At 43.6% G+C, this 14,918-nt stretch overlaps 2 protein-coding genes across 2 annotated transcripts in view; one reads left to right on the top strand and one right to left on the bottom strand.

Annotated features, from left to right (window-relative positions):
* The first annotated feature begins 233 nt into the window (after positions 1–233).
* On the top strand, positions 234–7,283 carry gja5b (gap junction protein, alpha 5b). Its single transcript, XM_079463090.1, has 2 exons — positions 234–1,091; positions 5,141–7,283. Exon 2 carries the CDS (start codon positions 5,157–5,159, stop codon positions 6,288–6,290), a length of 1,134 nt encoding a protein of 377 aa, XP_079319216.1. The 5' UTR covers positions 234–1,091; positions 5,141–5,156; the 3' UTR covers positions 6,291–7,283.
* Positions 7,284–9,114: 1,831 nt separating this feature from the next.
* The window catches only part of bcl9 (BCL9 transcription coactivator), a 34,068-nt gene continuing 28,264 nt past the window's right edge, over positions 9,115–14,918 (bottom strand). Inside the window, exons 8-11 of the mRNA XM_079462435.1 lie at positions 14,603–14,702; positions 12,228–14,517; positions 11,715–11,996; positions 9,115–11,624 (exon numbers count right to left, since the gene is read on the bottom strand). Coding sequence (XP_079318561.1) covers positions 10,507–11,624; positions 11,715–11,996; positions 12,228–14,517; positions 14,603–14,702 — 3,790 coding nt within the window. The 3' untranslated portion in view covers positions 9,115–10,506. The remainder of the gene's footprint in view (positions 11,625–11,714; positions 11,997–12,227; positions 14,518–14,602; positions 14,703–14,918) is intronic.

Genomic DNA, 14,918 nt, shown 5'->3' with positions numbered 1-14,918 from the left:
GCAGGCCTGTTACTAACTCAAAATAATCACCAGTAGAGCGCAAGCCCCAGTCAAATTCCCATTGTTTCTCAATACAATCTCACTTTCCTTCCTGATAATGAAATATTCCTCCGGCTAAAATAAAGTGGCAGGGAGGCATTGTAAGCAGAGAGAAGGAGGTTATGGAGCAATGGGAGGGGAAAAAGGAGGGCAGAGGAGCATAGGACGAGGGAGGCACAAGCACTTCTGCTGGTATTTCTTTCCATGCCTTTCACATGTGAGAACGCTTCCCTCTCGTCCGTGACCGAGCTTGACCTGCCAGCGGCTGTTTCTGATCATCAGCATTGGAGACGTCCCCGTCCCTGTTCTGTAGAAGACCCGGACCTTTCCGGAAGAAGATGATTGATTCGTTTACTTTTATGTGATAGATTCGTTTTGTGTGGCATCAAGGGGGTGTTCGCCTGCAAACACCATCTGACATACATTAATTTACCATTTCTTTGATGAGAAACCACAGCGTGTCATTTATCCATCCATCCTTGAATCGTTTATCGTTGAAAGAGAGCTCGCGGTTCTTCCTTCGTCGAAATAAAGAGTCCATTGTGCATCAGCCGGTGGATTATAAGAGACAGACAAGACCAAGACAAAATCTGTCTATCATACGGCCTTGTTGCCACGACTCTTTCCTGTCAGAAGAAGAGGAATGTACATTTACCTTGATATCCTGCCGAAGTGTCAACATACCTGCCTACCTGTGAGAAAACCTCAGTCTGGCTCTATACGTACACGATCAGGATCATTAGGACACTTTGATTAGAGACAGATCTCTGCTTGAGAAACTACTCCACCTCAGGCAATAACAAACGTTATATCAAAGCCAAGCATCATCCTCTAAAGCTCTGTGGTCTACGAGGCTTTGTGACTGGCAGCCCAGAAAGCAGTTCTTGCAAGTTACCCCAAATCTCTAGTTTCTTATCTCTGGTAAAGACAAAGGCTGTGGAAGATCCTGTCAATCAACGTCTCCAAAAAGCCAAATTGTCCATCGGTCTGCAGGAAAACAAACACACCTGACGGATCTTGACGTGACACCTGTTGGTGAGCTTCCGTTAAAGGTAAACTGATGGAGTTAAAACAATGGGTCGTTTTACATACATGTGATTCTTCTTGGTATCCTAATCTAGAAGAAAAATTCGAATTCATTTTTGAGCACCTTGCTTTCCTACATTCTTCAAAATATCTTCTTTAGTGTTTTTTCAGCACCCTTTATTCGTTGGCAACATCAAGGTTGTAGTGTTTGCCAGTTGGTCGCGTACACCTCCAAGTCTACGTTTAGAGTAAGAAACCAACTCAAACAGTCACAATAAGAGGAAACATGCGAATGGCTGGCTTCGAACAAAAGTCTTTATGTGCTTATTTCATACACCATTCTTATTGTGTATGAACTATGCTGGATAAACAAACTCGCATTGTTGAATCTTATGGGAAACAGGTTGATGAATATGGCATTCTTACAGTAATCTAAATGAAGAATATGGGGACACTTTATAACACGTTATCTGTGGGTAAATACCTTACTTAACATAAATTAACTATATTCTACAGCATATATTCATATTACTCATTTTTATGTTTTGCATTTACTACATCCTTACAATTAATAGTTAAAATTAGTTAATGCACAATGATCTAACATTAAACAACTTTATGGGCATTAATCACTTCCTCTGCAAAGATCGCTGGTGGCCCCATGACTGAACATTAAGGTCTTTAAAATGTAAATTCTTTCACCACTTACTCACCTTCATGTCATTCCAAACCTGTATGACTTTCTTCCCTCTGAAGAACACAAAAGTAAATATTTGAAAGAACGGTTGTAACCAAACAACATCGCCCTCATTGACTCCCACTGTATGCCCACAAAACACATTTCTAAAAATAACTTATTTTGTGTTCCACAGAAAAAAATATAATATATAGGTTCTGAATGACATGAGGTGGAATTAATGAAGGCAGTACTTTTATTCCTGGGCGAGCTATGCCTTTAAACACACACACATACATAACGGGACCCGCTAACAGATTTGTCCAAGGATCCAATGACACGACTCAATTTGTAAGGCTTAGCCTGACTGCGCTGTTTGCTATTCTGAGATTCCAGATGTAAAGTTATTTAAGTACTGCCCTCGGCTCCATTAAACAGCTGAGAGCGCTGATATCGCACACACACCCATTCTGATGGAAACACTTGGCACACCCGGCTCATCATCTGACGGAGGTCTCGGACTATAAACTTCTCATTCTCTCGCTCTCTCTCTCTCTCGCACTCTCTCTGGCAGTTCAAAGGATTAGTTTCACCCAAATAAGAAAATTCCAATCTTTATGGTTTTTGTCTGCCATTGGACACAAAAGATCCAAAATTACAAAACAAAGACCATAACAGTAGGCCGATCATTGAAGTGGTCCATTTGACCGACATTTCCTATTGTCATTCAAAGTCACAGCTTTGAGTAAAAAAATAAGTTGTTTTCACTCGATTTGAACTTTCATGAAAGCAGTAGTAATGTACAGCCATTTTTGCTGTGTTTTGCTGCATAATCACTTCAGTCTGTTCCTTAAAAAAGCCAATGTATGACTTGAGATCACTTGGAATCTAGCACTATAACCAAAGGTATTAATATTATCAAGATGCGTCGCTGCCATTGAAATGAATGGGAAGGCACGCAACGCTCAATATGGCCGCCCTAGCTTGCGCATAAGCACATTTTGCTTTTGAATATGTCGTTTAATTGGGATTTTAGCCAAAAATTGTAGAAATATCAGCATCCTCAATAACGTCTTGTTTGAATTAGGTAATAACTGCCCGGAGCCGCTTTGCAAATATGGCCGCTGAGTGGCAAGACTTCCCTAAACGGACTTTGCTATAACACAATCATTTGAATCACTTTCATATACTTCAGTGATGCTTTTTGAAAAATCACCACATAAGGATCCAATAAATGATGACAGAATTGTTCATATTTTACGAAATGATTTAAAAAAATCAGGAACCGTATGACATTCATCTGGATTTAACTCGAACTAAATAACAATGACACCAAATTCCACTATTATCTACATTTGGGACACTTATCAGCCTTTCCTTAGTCTGCTGTCTGCCACAGTTCTGATTTAGACGCAGACAGGACAAACAGAGACCGGAAGATCATGGCTCTCTTCTTGATGACTGTTATTTAGCAGGCCGTATCACCAGATGACCCTGTCATGAAAAGACTCCTACATTGTTCTCCTTTCCTCGGGTAAACAAGTAGAGAAGGGAGTAGGTCTCGCCCCCTTTCTCCTGAAAGTTTCACTCTCACAAAAATAGCCCAGAGAAACATTCACATACATTCGCATTGAGTAAATAATCTTATGACAAAAAGTATTTTATTTTAACAATGTAAGTCAATGGGGGTTAATGTTAAATTGTTGGTAACCAACATTTTAAACATACTTCTGTTATGTTCTGCCAAAAAGGAATTGTGCAGGTTTAGAACGACATTAAAGTGAGTAAACGATGCAATATCTGTATTAAGTATTGGACTTATGAGTAGCTCTGATATAAGCTCTAATGATTCACAACTCTTGAGACTTCTTTCCCAGAACCCCAAGTACACGTGGTTTACATGGTGTTAAAACACAACTGGTATTTGTTAGTGTTCCATAGGTGCTGTTGTGAACCTTTTTGTCCCCGTGTCTTGAACTCTGTCAGTTTCCTTTCAAGTACCTTGTAAGAGGGAAATTATATTGTTTGAGATTGTTTCCTCAAAGGGGAAGGGAGTGAGACACACTCACATGGAGACTCCAGGGGGCATGTGATCAACCACATTCAATCTGTCCTTCCCACATCTAACGCCAAATATACATATACGGGGCTTGGACCAAATAAAAGGAACACTCATTGTTACTCAAGAGTTAATCATAAGTGTGTATAGGCTACGGTGGAAAAAAGCGAACACTATATATTGTCTTGTCAGCATGCAAAACAAGGTTTTGAATGTGTTGAGCAGTGGTTAGTACGGATTTATGACAAAAGAAGGTGTTTTTACTCACAATCAAAATAACATGTACAAACTTGTGAGTCGAGCTATTGTATTAAGTCATGTGGTCTATCGAGAGGCTGTTAATAAAGGCTGGAATATCTCTGCACACAATCATATTCTTAAAATAATACCAGGCATCTAGGTTCAACCTTGAATTGGTTCTGTTTACTCAGAGTGCAGCTAAATTTATATAATTGATTGTTTTTCCATGCTTTCCCCAGAGAAATGACCACCACTAAACATACAGACTCACCAGAGTTCACGTGATAAAGCGCTGAGACTTTTCTTGCATCTCCCTTCCCATGAATCCCCTGGAGAACAGAGACTCTGATGAGAGAGAGAGAGAGAGAGAGAGAGAGAGAGAGAGAGAGAGAGAGGAAGGCCATAATCAAAATAATAAAGTAAATAATGTTATAGTGGGCAACAACAAGAGTACGACGAGGAAATTATACACGTAACAATTTGTCCCACCCTAAAGGGCCTAAATTCTATTCTGATAAAGATTTCATCATGAATTACGATGTTATTTTTAAATACTACGCATGTTGTCCTTAATCAAAGCTTACTTTAATAAACCTTATTTTAACTGCTTTGAATACAATATTTGAATTTAATGCAATGTTAGTAGCTTTGGATTCAAGCGCCTGCCAAATGCGTAAATGCTCATGTAAAAGACAGGAAGATAAATGCTACTAAACGTTTGCTTCTTTTGCGTTTATTTTAAGCAGCAGGTTCTTTAAATTCCTTCGTCTCTTTCCCAGACTCCAAGCATTTGACAGTGTGGGAAACGTTTATACCGAAGACTAAAATCGGCACGCAGACAAAACAGCCTATTTGACTTTATGTCAGTTTAAAACAGCCTTAGAAAACTGTATACAGTATATAATAGCAGCTGTTGACTCTAATAATAATAATAATATTTGCAACATTGGAGATAAGTTCGTACTGTATTCAAATACAGCTTACCATTTAATAAAACACTATGAATGTAACAACACTGAATAATTAATACTCACTAAAAAGTAAACAAGTTAGTGACATTGTGCTAAATAGTTTTTTGTTCTCTTTACACTTTTTCTCAGGACCTCTGGATTAGTCATGGCTGACTGGAGTTTGCTAGGAAACTTTCTAGAAGAAGTCCAAGAACACTCCACCTCGGTGGGAAAGGTGTGGCTCACCATCCTCTTCATCTTCAGGATCCTGGTTTTGGGCACGGCGGCGGAGTCTTCCTGGGGCGACGAACAGGAAGACTTCACCTGCGACACCGAGCAGCCCGGCTGCGAGAACGTTTGCTACGACCAAGCCTTCCCCATAGCGCACATACGGTACTGGGTACTTCAGATAGTGTTTGTTTCCACGCCCTCTCTCATCTACGTGGGACACGCCATGCACAGGGTCCGGAGAGAGGAGAAGAGAAGGAAAGAGCGGGAAGAGGAAGGAGGCCAGAGAGATCGAAAAAAGTACCCAGAAGAGGAAAAGGATTGTGAGGAGGATGAGGGCGGAGGGGGAAAAGTGCGATTGAAAGGTGCTCTGCTACAAACGTACGTACTGAGCATTCTCCTCCGTAGCGTGATGGAGGTGATCTTCATTGTGACCCAGTACCTGATCTACGGGATCTTCCTCAACACGCTCTACGTGTGTAGGGCCTCTCCGTGCCCGCATCCGGTGAACTGCTACATCTCACGACCTACGGAGAAGAACGTGTTTATCGTGTTCATGTTAGCTGTGGCGGCAGTGTCCCTTTTTCTTAGTGTTGTGGAATTATATCACTTGGCATGGAAGCATTGTAAGAAGTGTGTGCACAGATACAAAGCTGCAAAGCAACGTCCAAACACTCCATCCTCTGCAGCAGCGGCCTCGCCGAATCCTTGCACGCCGATTCGTGCTTGCACTCCACCTCCTGATTTCAACCAGTGCCTGGCGACGTTACCGCCCTCGTCGCCCACGGCACAGACACCCAGTCACTCTATGATGCACCCGAGCTGCCCACCCTTTCACGACCGACTGGCACACCAGCAGAATTCGGTGAATTTGGCAACCGAACGCAACCACGGTCGGGACTACCTGGGGGTGGATTTCTTTAAGATGAGCTTTTCCCAAGCACCCACAGACACACCCGACTCGTACGCCTCTCCTTCGTTGCTAAGCAGCGAACTTGTTGAGGACAGGAGACGGTTTAGCAAGAGCAGCGGAGCCAGCAGCCGCATGAGACCGGATGACCTTGCAGTATAGGGTATTGGGATGTTGCGTTGACTTGGCAAGAGTCTAGAGATGTTGCACTTGATCTAACAGAACCATTTAAAACATGACAGAGGTCTGACCAAAAGATCATCATTCATTTTGAACACAGCTTCACTTTACTTCACTCATTTTTTGGTGGACAGAAATGCAATATAATGTGCATAACTACGTCTTAAGAGGTGTATAACAAAGACCTTACGTAAGGAAGCGTTGTGTTTTTATTTCATTAGAATAAAATATTTCTATCTATATAAACCGCGGTTTCCCTTACACAGAATTTTCAACATTGTCTCTAAAGTAGCCCTAAATGTACAAACTGCTCTAGAGAGCATGTTTCGTAAATACTTTATCTCATTCTGCAAAGAAGCGAAAAACTTGACGACATCTTAGTTCTGTGTCAGCCACCGTAGTGCTTTCAAAATGGTGGGGGAGGATTGCGGCATTAGTTGCAATTTACAAAATCACCGCTGGATGTCGATAAATTTCATATACTGGACCTTTATGTCAACAGATAAGGGGAATCTTATATTTAACATAATGTATTCAAAGTATTCAAATTTGCATTCATTTATAATACAGATTAAACGGGATGTTAAAAGTTATTTCAATGCGTTTCTTTTGCAACGTGCCTTCAAGGTCAGAATTTGTATAGCTGACAAAAAATATAGATTCTTGCATCACAGTCCCCATTGACTTCCATTACATGGACACAAAACGAAATATCTTCTTTGGTGTTCCGTCGAGAAAATTAAAAAGTTTTGAATCACATAAGGGAGGGGGGTGAACTATCCCTTTGATACGATTACTCTAACTTCATATCCATCATATTTGTGCACTTGATATGCCCTGTGCCAAAAAGGTGAGAACAACAGAAAAAAATGGGAGATGGCAAAATGTTAAACCATCTTCAACATCAAAAATGACGCATTGATTTGTAGTGTACACATACTGCAATAAAATGGCTTACACAGACCTGTGAAACCAAAGTGACTGCATGATGTCATTTTTGCCTTGATGTTAATGTTATTATAACACCCAACGCCTTTAGAAAGTAGACTAGTTGTTTCATTTTAAATGTATAATATCTTTATTATGTCTATTTTCTGCTAATTTAGCAGAGTAAGTAAACGAGGAAAGCGTTTTCCTTAAGTTATTGCAAAAAAACATCTACAGATATCCATAGACAGATATAACGTCATCGACACCACAACTAGATGGCGCAATGTCTCTCCACTCCAACACGTGCTGGTTTAAGTCAAGCAAGGACTGCACCAGCAGAACAGTGACCGCAATCTCTTCACATCATGTCATGTGTTGTCATCTCGACACTGAAACGATTTACAATTTGTGCTCTTTGATAAGTAGGAACTAAACACGCGAGCAAGGCTCTTGGATCTGCTGAACGATTTTAAGTTAACAGCCCTGCAGAACAAGAGGTCTCCTCACTATCAGTCTGGCCTATACAGTACATCCCACGGCATATTTAGTTTAAAGGATCTTGGGAAATTAGTCGGGTTTGAACAGGACTGTGCTGCTTCCAAAACGAATTAGGTATAGTCATAAAATATGCAAATAAATATGATCAACAAGCCTACGCCACTATTCCCTTTTATAGCATAGTATAGAATGCATAACATTCCAGCTTACACAATCTGCAATACATAGCTTTCTTTGCTAATGTGCAATACGTCTCGGAGACGTCTTGTAATGATCTGGAAAACTTCTGCTAAACATCTTAGAAAGGGCAGTAGATGCGGTGTTTGGCGAAGCATGCTCCGCTGAAGTTACCTACCCAGGAATCCTTGCGAACGACCAATCAGAGAACGGATGGGAGGAGTTTCGTAGATGTCAGACATTGATAAACATGACAGATAATTTTTCGGTATGTTTTGATATAACTTTTCTTTTTCCACATTATTTCTTATTATTTATCAAGCCAACTATTTAAGTATAAAAACTTTTGATACGTTCTCTTAAGGTAACAAGCCACTGATGGTTCGTTGTAGTTATATTTAAAAGTCTCTGGGCTCTGTAAAGCAGAACACAGCTTCTGTAAAATACAGAGATGTTAAGTAACAACATGTGAATAATAGGAACACATTATGGACATAAATACATAAACATAAGCAGTTGCATTACAAACACTGCTCAATGTCTGCACTTCCGGATGTCACCAAGAGGAGGTCCACAAGACCGGAGTGCGCCGTTTGGGACAGGGCCTTAGAATTTAGATAAGGCCTAGGTTTTATCGGACACCCATGCCTGGTTAACATCCGGTCTCTTAGATTTTAATATTGAAATTGATTTGATATAACCTACATTCATATACATTTGTACTAATATTTTATTGTCTATTGTTTCAAATTAAATTTGAGCTACTTAATTATTGATTCTTTGTGGCGGTCTACCGGAAGTCATGTTTGGGCCACATAACATAAATGTTGTTGCCGCTGCTGAAATAGTCTATAAACAGACCACACAACTGTGAAAAAATTAACTTCTGTCAATCAAAAATGTTATAGCAAGCCGCACTGCCCCTTGTTGCTTTCAATTATTTAATATTTTAATGCATGTACTACCCACCAATTCTAAAATAAATGCACTACAGCCCAATACCATTAAATATAAATATTCATGTTAATAAAAGAAACCATAAACTGCAAAAAGTTAATTTGTTAACTTGTTGCTCTATGCAGCAGTAAAGCAAAAATGTTTACCTTCCCTAGAAAGGTGACAAAGCATAAAGCTAAACTGCCAGCAGGGGGCATACCAACACCATTAAACCCACAGGACAAACACAAGCATTGAAACAGTTTATACCAAACAATATACTTTATTTGTCGTCCAACACCACAGCCCAGCCTTAGGAAGTGGTTCAGTACCAAATTCAATGGAGTTACACGTGACGATCATCAACACAGGAGGGGCAGGGACAAGATGACAACCTACTAGCTTTTTTCTGTTTTAATAGTCATATCTTTTCTACAAAAAAAAAGAAAAAAGCCCACCCTCCAGTAGCTCAGATGTTGTCAGCGCTGCACTGTATAGCTCTACACAGCCACGCAATTAAAAAAAATATTTTCAACGTATTCCGCAGTGATGGTGAACAGCGAATGCCTGACTGCAGTCCTCGTCAGACACAGACACGCAGACTGTAGCCCGAACATCACTGCAGAATTGAGTGCTGGTTACAGGGAACTAAAATGTCCCCACCCCTCACAGTCACCCAGACCAGCTTAGAGAAGTTTTTCAAATGGGAACGGGAGACCACACTGCATACATCTGATTACTGCTCCTACTGACTGTCAAAGTGTTTTCCTCTACAATAAAAAAGGAGAAAAGAAAAACACTTTATTCTTTACAGTTAATTCTTGTTTGTGCTTTTTTAATAATACTATGATCTGTATGAGGTCTTAGTTTGGTTTTATCATACACTGGAGTAGCAAAGAAAATTAAATTTAAAATATTCTGTACGCCCCACAGTACACAGTATTTTGCGGCGGTGTTGTGTCACGCATTGGCCACGGACGACCACCTCGATCCCCCCTTTACAAATGAAGATGAAAAAACTATAGAAACCACTGGTAGAATCCCTTTAACAACACAAGTACAGTACACACATACAAAGAGCATTTCCTGTCTGGAGGGAAGTGATGAAATGAGATGTAAACATATAGCCAAGACGGTGCACCTTGTGACAAAATGTTCCTTGACTTTTCCGTTTGTTCTTTTAGTGCGTTTTTTCAACAGTCTTTCTCAGTTTCCACCCATGTATAAAAGTACAGCAACACTTCTAGAGTTTCATACTTGGTTTGCTGTGGGCTTTATATGTGGCGACGTATCCACAGTATCAAGCGAATATCCTTGACATAACTACAAATTCCATATACATTCCCAAGTTTCCAAAAAGCCTATTCCAAGTCCAATGCGGAGGTAAGCACACTTGGCCTCTCTCACACTTCCACCTGTTAAATGACATTAACCACTGGAAAGAATTCCATGTGAACACATCCATGAGAATGTGACAGCTGTCTGTCACTGTGTAAGCTATAAACCATGTTGTACCCAGTTGTCAGGGTGTGTATGTGCACTGAAAATGTCCAGGTTTCCACATATCTCTCTATACGCTTCTTGTTGTATTTCTTTATGAAGGTGTTTTTATTTCACAGGTTACACAGTTTTGATTGTTCGTAACTATAGTGGAGGCTCAAAACATTATATTCCCAGGGTTTCCAGGGCCAGGATTAAATCCCATGCCCATATCAGCTGCCATTCCTCGAGGCCTCATCTGAGAAGGCATCATCATAGTCTGCTGAGGCCCACTCATCCCTTGTAATGACATCATCATATTGGGAGAGCCCACAGGGCCAGGGTGGTTGTACATTGGCCTTTCCTTTCCCTGCATCATTCCAGGGCCTACCATCATTCCTTGCTGCTGCCCAGGAGACAACATCCTGTGCTGTGGCACCATCATACCCTGACTCATGAAACCAGGGGGCCTCATGAGGTTATGGCCTGGATTACCCATAGGCATGTCCTGTGGTCCCATGTGTCCAGGGCCTGGAGGACCCCCCATTCCCTGCATGGGGTGGCCCATCCTTGGGCTGCCCTCACCCATTAGCCCCTGCATTTGAGGAAAACCAGGTGGGCCGGACGGGTGGGGTGGCTTTCCACCGGGGGCATCCCCACTGCGAGGGAAGTAGGACAAAGTCTGGCTGGGCTTCTCAGAAGGAATAATTCGAGAAAGATCAAACTCGGGGATACCTGATGCACCTGGTCGCATCACCTCGTGTAGATCTGAATCATTAAACACACCGGGCATGCTATTAAACTCCTGGCCCCCTGGAGTGTTAGGTTTACACATAACCGGATCTCCACCAGGCCCGTGAGGCATACCACCCATCCTGCCAAGTGGGCCTCCTTCTCCCTGGAAACCTAAACCGTGAGGAAAGCCGCTCTGGGGCCCAGGACCGTTGTGAGGGAAGGGGACCTGCTGTGGCGGCGACTGCCCTGGGGGGAAGCCCTGCCCACGATGAGGAAGACCCATGCGTCCATGTGACATCATCTGGTTGTTCCCCATGACAGGATCTTGGGAGACAGGGTTCATCATCATACCGTGAGGCATCATGCCTGGACCCATAGGTCCACCATGAGGAGGCATATTTGGGCCCATGGGGTTAGGCGAGGGCATCTGGTTTGGCATACCATGTGAAAGTGGCTGGGAGCCCATAGTGTTCATTCCCATCGGGCTGAGGGAATTCATGGGGCCAGAAGAGTTGGGCGTCATCATTCGAGGATGTCCTTGGTGATGGTTTGCAACCATTCCTGCAAATGGATAATACAAAATATTGTGATTTACAGCAATGGAATCTGGAAAATTACATTTTGTTTATTCCTATGTACGCTGTCTCTTACCAGACATGTTGTTGTTCATAGATGGCAGGTTCGGAGATCGAGCAGGCGGCGAGTCGTCGTCTGAGCTGGCCACAGTTTTGATTGCATCATGGTAGAGGGGTGTAGAACTTGGCATGGCAAACTTGGACATGCGGGACATCATGATAGAAAGTGGATTTTGGGATAGCGTTGGCTCTGGGGGCATGTTGTAGGGACTACTGGATGGAAGACTTCCTGGAACGTTGATTGAACCTGGCTGATTGGACAAATTACTGGATGGAGGAGCTGAAGTAGGATTACCACCTGGGAGGGGAAGTACAAGAAAGAAGACATAAGCAAGGTGGATAGGAGGGAAGACCAGCATTTACCAATGCCCATTGACAGCTTATGGGCTGCACGAACAATACAAAATTGCAGGAATAATTCTAATCAAATAAAAAGCAACAGGCAATAGCTTATAGATTTAAGACACCAAAACAACGACTGTATCCACATCTATTTGAACAAAAAAATACAGATTGTATTTTGTTTTACCTTGATCTACACCACCCATCATATTTGGTGATGTCATACTAAGGGGAGGCTTGTTCTGAGGAATTCCTGGGCTTTGCATGGGTGGCTTGGGCGATGACGTCCAGCCTGGGGAGGGAGCAGGGAGCGAAGGAGACTTCATATGGACAGGTGATGCCCCTGCTGACCCCATCATGGGAGGAGATTTAATGGCTGCAGCTGCTGCAACTGCTGCAGCTGATGGCCCACTAAGCATGCCAGCCAGCTGGGATGGTGTCTGGGGAGACTTGAGGTTACCTGATGGTGAGCCAAGCATGGGTGACTGGACCTGTCGCAGTGTTGGCGACTTTAGCGGGTTGACATTCGGCGAGTTAGCGGGGCCAGACTGGACACTTAGGTCAGAGGGTTTACGGCCTATATTTCTCTGGCCAGGTGGAGGCCCTGAGATGCTGTGACCCTGATTGGGTGGTAAAGGAGGCATGTGACTGAGACGACCATTCCCCCCAACATTACCTCCTCTTTGGTCAGGGCCAAAGGGGGGCTCACCTCTAGGGCCCCTTTGATTACCAGGACCTTGAGGACCCATGCCAGGAAAATGTCTATTGGGTCCCATGTTGAGGTCACCTGTGTGAGGCTGCTCAGGGAATGGTGGGCCTTGCATCATTCTTTGCGGAGGTGCCACATTATCTGGCATTGGTCCACCTCCTTGCCTCATCTTCATCATTTCCTCTGGAGTAAGATTCATTTGTGGATCTCTCATTTTAGGATGCATCATCTGAGGATTAGGCCCCATGTTCAAATTGAGATTTCCGGGTCCCATGCCAAATTCACCCATATCACGGCCAAGTCCCTTTACAAACTCCATTCTCGAGGAGGGGCTCATGGGACCATCACCAGGCATTCTTGGAAACATCATGCCACCCCCGTTTCCAGGCTCCATGGGTCTTTGGTTACCCATCATTCGGTTCATCTCAATCATCATGCCAGGTGGAAGCCCCATGCCTTGTTTATCACCCATACCTTGATGAAACATAGCCTCCTGTACAGACTGAGGATTGGGGAATCTTTCAACCCGTCCACCTGGACCTCCAAACATGCCCTGGCCAGGTGGAAACCCCCTCCCATCACCCATTTTGGTCATGTCGTCAGGCCAGTTAATTCCAGGTCTGGGCATAGCATTTGGCCCTCCCTCCATTTCAGGGTTCATCATTCCTGGGAATCCAGGCATCCTCTGCATGTGTGGATGCATGCCTCTTGGGCCCATGCTCATCTGGTCAGGGAATGGTTCAGGGCCACCAGGGCCCCACACCTCTCCAGGATTCATCTGGTAAGGTGGTGGTGGGCCTCGCATCATCCCTCTAGGTCCACCCTGGTGAAGCATCATTTCTCCCATTGGTCTATGCTGCATGTGTTCCTGTTTGCGCTTTTTCTCCTCATAGAACTCCTGCTGCAGTTTTAGCCAGGCTATCTGCTCTGGTGTCATGTGGTCTCCATGCTCTCCACCAGGGCCTGGATGCGAGTTCATAGGTCCTGGTCCCTGAGGAGGAGGTCCAAGGTCATCTGGGGAAAAGGGCATGTCTCTAGGACCTGGCGGACCAAAGGGGGGGCCATCAGGACGTGGGCCTCCTGGTCCCCCAGGTTTCCCAAGACTTTGTGACTGGGCCATCATGGCTTGAAGAGGCCCTTGTTCTAGTTTCTTGGGCATACCTTCCATCATTGCAGCAGTAGGTGGAGGTCCACCCATGTTTCCTTGACCCATGGAAGCCATGTCTTTGTCATCTGGGAAGAGCATCCGCTGTATATCACGCAGAGTCTGTAAGGAGCGCTCACGATGCTCTAGTTGCTCTTGAGAAAGACCCTCAGAGTTGTCCCCCATGCTAGACATGATCTCATGAGCCAGCTGCTGGTGGTGTTGAGCTGTAAGCTTAGCATCTGCTCCCTTAGGCAGATCTAGGGATGGGAAGCTCTGTTGAGGGCCTGCGTTGGGAGGCTGGTTAGAGGCCTGACTACCAGGTGTACCAGCAGAATTGCTACCATCCTGGGATCCAGCACCATCTTGCGGGCTACTGCTAGGGAGGCTCTTAGAGTCCATACCCCCTGAAGGTGCGCTGTCTGAAGGAAGGCTAGATGGTTTGGCCCCCTGATTTGGCAGCTGAGGTTGGGTGGGTTGCGCTTGAGGTTGTTGCTGCTGGCCTATCTGCGCTACTTTAGAGGCTGCTTGGTGGTTCTGGTCACTGGAGTGAGATGAGGGCTGTTGCTGGGACGAAACTCCCTGCTGTTTTGTGTCGCTTCTTAAGGAGCCAATCTGATTGTTCTGAAACAAAATAAAAATAGGTTACCTTTATACAAATTGACATTAAGGTGCACCCACCAAATGTAGCAATTAATTTTTTTCTTACCAGGGAGGGCTGGGGCTTTCCACCCTTGCCGTTAGAGATATTATTCATGTGATAATTAATGATGTTGTCTACATGCCCTGTTATGACTGCATCTGCTGCCCTGAAATAGAAAAAAGACAACGTTAAAGTTTTTGCATAATTGCTATTGATGAAGAACATTGTCATGTATTAAAACTGATTTATCCCCCCCACCACTTGGAATGTGACATGACCCTATCAACAGTGCAATTAAAAGACTAGACACTAGACTCAGTTCCATCTAGTGTGACGGAAGAGCAGAAATGGCACCTCTGTGGGAGACTCTCCTTATGGCCAC

The sequence above is a fragment of the Barbatula barbatula genome (genome assembly GCF_947034865.1).
Source record: "Barbatula barbatula genome assembly, chromosome: 8".
NCBI lineage: Eukaryota > Metazoa > Chordata > Actinopteri > Cypriniformes > Nemacheilidae > Barbatula > Barbatula barbatula.
The sequence above is the reverse complement of the archived record's forward strand: the minus strand, read 5'-3'. Positions and strand labels throughout refer to the sequence as shown.